Source organism: Brachyhypopomus gauderio, chromosome 13 (assembly GCF_052324685.1).
Source record: "Brachyhypopomus gauderio isolate BG-103 chromosome 13, BGAUD_0.2, whole genome shotgun sequence".
Classification (NCBI taxonomy): domain Eukaryota; kingdom Metazoa; phylum Chordata; class Actinopteri; order Gymnotiformes; family Hypopomidae; genus Brachyhypopomus; species Brachyhypopomus gauderio.
The window spans coordinates 20,471,675-20,476,321 of NC_135223.1; the positions used below are offsets into that span (position 1 = coordinate 20,471,675).

General features: G+C 40.5%; 1 protein-coding gene across 1 annotated transcript; it reads left to right on the forward strand.

The window, feature by feature from the left end:
* The first annotated feature begins 1,137 nt into the window (after nucleotides 1-1,137).
* On the forward strand, nucleotides 1,138-2,998 carry eny2 (ENY2 transcription and export complex 2 subunit). The gene is made up of 5 exons (XM_076970478.1): nucleotides 1,138-1,275; nucleotides 1,673-1,748; nucleotides 1,841-1,911; nucleotides 2,522-2,596; nucleotides 2,763-2,998. The coding sequence occupies exons 2-5, from the start codon at nucleotides 1,681-1,683 to the stop codon at nucleotides 2,834-2,836; spliced, it is 288 nt and encodes a 95-aa protein (XP_076826593.1). The 5' UTR covers nucleotides 1,138-1,275; nucleotides 1,673-1,680; the 3' UTR covers nucleotides 2,837-2,998.
* Nucleotides 2,999-4,647: the final 1,649 nt, after the last annotated feature.

Here is a 4,647-nt window from a genome sequence, read left to right on the forward strand (position 1 = left end):
AACATGTAACACCTAACTCAAGGTGTTCTGGAAACTGCTGGAAACACTGAAGCATGCGAGAGTCTGCAAGGTCTGGACTGGACACCTGTCCAATATTTATACTTACATATTTTTTCCTTTTACTCATTTTGGGATCAAATTGTAAAATTAAGCACCTACGAAACATTTTGATCAAAATACTTTGCATCTTACGTGAACAGAAAAGTAAACCTCTTTACGGCCACTGACCAAGGCTGTGTTCGAAATAGCCTACTACATACTACTGGCGTACTGATCGAGCCCCAAATCAGTATGCCGTATGCAGTATGTGACCAAAATGAAATTTTCCAGTACGCGAAACATACCCGGATGACCTACTACTTCCGCAAAATATTCCAGTACGCGAACAGAGCTATCTTCGTGGTGTACTGCATCCCATCATGCAACGCTACGTTCACGTGACCCCGTAGTGTGCTTTGCTTTTGTCGCATACTGGAAACTGTACTGCATACTACTACGAGGACCAGTATGCAGTATCCAGTATATACTGAGTCCAGTATGCAGTATCCAGTATGTAGTAATCTATTTCGAACACAGCCCAAGACTTTACCGAAGAGCTTGACCCGTGTTTATTTATCTTAGTTAAGGCAGTACTGCCATCATGTGGCGACATTAAGTAATTTACTGATGCAATCTATGACGCTTGAACATAAGAAATCAAATTATTCAAATAAATGAATAAATAAATAAACACACACACACACACACACACACACACACACACACACACACACACACACACACACACACACACACACACACACAAATGCATACATTTGTGGCATGGCTGTGCCATAACAAAAAACACATGCAGTTCCAGCATAGATCCTGAACCTGTTTTATCATTAAAACAAGTCTGCGAACAAAAGCACATACAACATACAAAATATATTATACAATAGCAATTTTATAAGTATGTACGGTTAGTGCAAGAACAAAATAAATGTGTGTGTTTTTGGGGTACTGCGACTGAAATCATCTATGGGACATAATGACATAAATTAGCAAAAAAAATAAAATAAATTGGATAAACTAAAAAAATACTCAATTTGGCCGTATTGTGCAGTATCGTATAAAGCTACGGGTTTTGATGCAGCCTGTCAACACATTCCAGGGGGGACCTATATGTGCGGAACCTTTCTCATCTGCTTGTTTCCTGGGGGAGCACAAAACGGAGTCGGGATCTTCTGGAATCTTTTTAATGAGAGCATTATGCTAATGTCTGAAACATCTTTGGTAAATTGTCCAGTTTATTCGGCGTGTCTAGCGCCCCGTCTACCTACATGTGTTTTACAACACTAGTTCTGCTGTTGCTTTGGTTTCACGTGTTTTTGCTGTAAATAACTTTGCAGTGAACATAAAACAAATGGCTAGTTGATGTTGCCTGACTTAGCCAGATACGTTGCTAGCCTTGCTAACACAGTTAGCCGAGATTAAACCAAGATTAATATTAATACTGAACACCGTGTAAACCTGATCAACTGTTTAGTTCTTCATCGTGCTCGTGTTTGTCGATTAGCTAGCTACTAATTCAGCTAGCTCGCTATTAGCCAGTTAAATGCACGCCTGGTGTAGCAGTGTAGCTAGCTGGCAGTAGTTGTTGCAGTTACTAATTCAGAACCACCTCCAACAGGCTGAGTGATGAATAAAGAGTTACAGATGAGGGCCACAATTAACCAGAAGTTAATTGAGATGGGAGAGAGGGAGCGGTAAGTACATCCAATAGTTGGATTGATTATCTAGCTACTGGTGAAAGCAGAAATATTGATCATTTATCACGTTTTTATCCTTCCTTTTACAGGCTGAAGGAATTGCTCAGAGCCAAACTCATCGAGTGTGGTTGGAGAGACCAGTTAAAAGCACACTGTAAAGGTGAGAAGAGTCGCCACGTCCTTCAGGGACACTGCCAAGAAATAACGCCCAGACGATGGATCATTCACACAACATCGGTGCTGTTGCACTTCAGACGTGACCGCACGGGCGACTTTTGGGTTCCACGATTCTACTGAATAACTAAATACCAAGAGAAACGCACACACACACACACACGTGCAATTATTTTCTTATCCACTTGTGCTATCCATAGGTATCTGCTCCTTGATGGCTAAACACCAGGGCTTTCCCATCAAACAGAATTAATAGTGATGTCAATTAATGTTATTTCAGTATGGGAAGCGTTATTTGATGTGGGATATTTAGCATTTCTAGATTTGTTACCCCTAATATTTTGAATCAAGATATTGCAATAGATTACAAAACATGGTTCTTGTGCCCTTGCAGTACACTTGCTCCTTTTAGTAAGTAATCAAGTTGTGAAACATGACGCTGCTTCTTTAGGAGAAACCCAAGACTTGGAATCAAACTATGTATAATTTACTTTGAAGCATGACAAAATGCAAGACTAATGTAAAGCCAGAGACTTTTAAACCAATTCAAATACATATTTGAGTTGAATTGTACTGGAGTAATGTTTGTTTTGCAGAGGTCATCAAAGAAAAGGGAATAGAGAATGTAACTGTAGAAGACCTGGTTGCTGGAGTTACACCTAAAGGAAGAGGTATGCTTCTACTTTCCCACTCCTGGTTCCTGAAATGTATCAATTAAAGATGAGCATACTTATCGGAAGAATATAGAAACAAACACACACAAATGTTTATGAAACATGAAACGAGTGGTATCTGGGGTAAAGCGGATGTTCTGAGAATGCCTTCATTGTTTCTCAGCCCTGGTCCCTGACAGCGTGAAGAAGGAACTTTTGCAGAGAATAAGAGCCTTTCTGGCTCAGCATTCTACATGATGCAGGAGATGAGATGACCCTACGCCAACTGAAATGCCACAATATTAGATGTGAATTGTTTTTGGGGTGTTTTTTTTTTTTTTCTTTACTGGTTATGTATTGCCTGTAAATTCAAACAAATCGGTTGAATTATTATTTTTTTTGCTGCAATAAAGTTTGCTGCTTATGTTTGTACTTAAACAATAAAGCCATGGAGTTTTTATTGGGGAGGGGGGGTATTTGTGATCACATGCAAAGCACTTTGTAAGTCGCTCTGGATAAGAGCGTCTGCTAAACGCCGTAAATGTATTTATTCACTGTTAACCAGTTACATTTGGCACTTTTCCATTTGTATAAGATTTGCTTTGTTAATGCTCTGGGGTGGGTTTCCCGATAACGAACGATCTTAGAAAGTTACGAACAACTTTAAGAACGACGTAACTTTAAGAACGCCAAATTTACCTACATCATCCAATTGCACAGCCGGAGAGCCAACCGCAGTTTTAGACCTGCAGTTCTAGACCTGCAGTTCTAGACGTGCCGTAGTTTTAGATGTATGTAACGTAATATCCAGATAGTGTTTTAGTATGTCGCGGGAGCAGATGGAAGAATGATATTTATAAGCAACAATAATATGATAGATACATGATAATGTCTGAAGGTCATTTTTGGGTTATCGTAATGTTTATGTCATGAAGGATGAATCTGGAAAGCGTTAGTGTGTCTTGGTTCGTTAGTTCTGGCTACCTTTATGGCTACTTTGTACTTCGACTTTGAGAGAAATGCTAGTCCTGCGAACGTAAATTTTTGCCGGGGGGGTGGTGGCGAACGTAAAATGGACAAAAATTAAGTATTATATTGCGATCGATCGATCGCCAGTGTTTGCGCCAGAGCGAACTGGTAACTCATTGAATCATAGATATGGATCAGAGGTAAATAAACTAGATTTTTTTTTCGGCGTGAGAAATCGGATGTGTGGCGTGTGAGCGAAAAACCCCAAGTATCACATAATATTTGCTAGTTGCATGCCAATGAAGGTATACGAGTAAAATAAATCACTCCTAACATTCTGGAAACTATGCTTACTCACTGAAAGCATCCCTCCTGTCGTGTTCGGGTCAAATCTGACCGATTTACAACTTAAACCACTCATAAATATTGTGTTTTACATCTGATTGCTGCAAGGCCTTATGCCATCCTCCACACTATGCACTGGAACATATAAAAGTGATGATCATCTTTTTCATTGGATTTTGAGTGTTTTAAACCAACGATTTACATCTGTGTTGTTGCCGGTCAAGCGTGACCGTCACAGGAAATAAATGGGTATTCAGAATATATTCATCTATGAGACAGAAAACATCCCCATACACACTCATACACACACACCTACACACACAGACACACACACACTCACACACACACACCTACACACACACAGACACACACACACTCATACACACACCTACACACACAGACACACACACACCCACAGACACACACCTACACACACACACACACACTCGCTCTCTCACACACACACACGCACACCTATACAGACACCTAAACACACACACACACCTACACACACACGTAAACACACACAGACACACACACACACCTATACACACACACTCGCTCACTCACTCGCTCACACACACACACCTACACACACACACACACACAGACACACACATATACACACACACCTACACACACAGACACACACACACACGTTATGCCTATGTTTGCAAGGCCCCTCTGATCTGAGTGTGACATGCCACTCATGTGCATGAATTCACACACACACACACACACACCTACACACACAG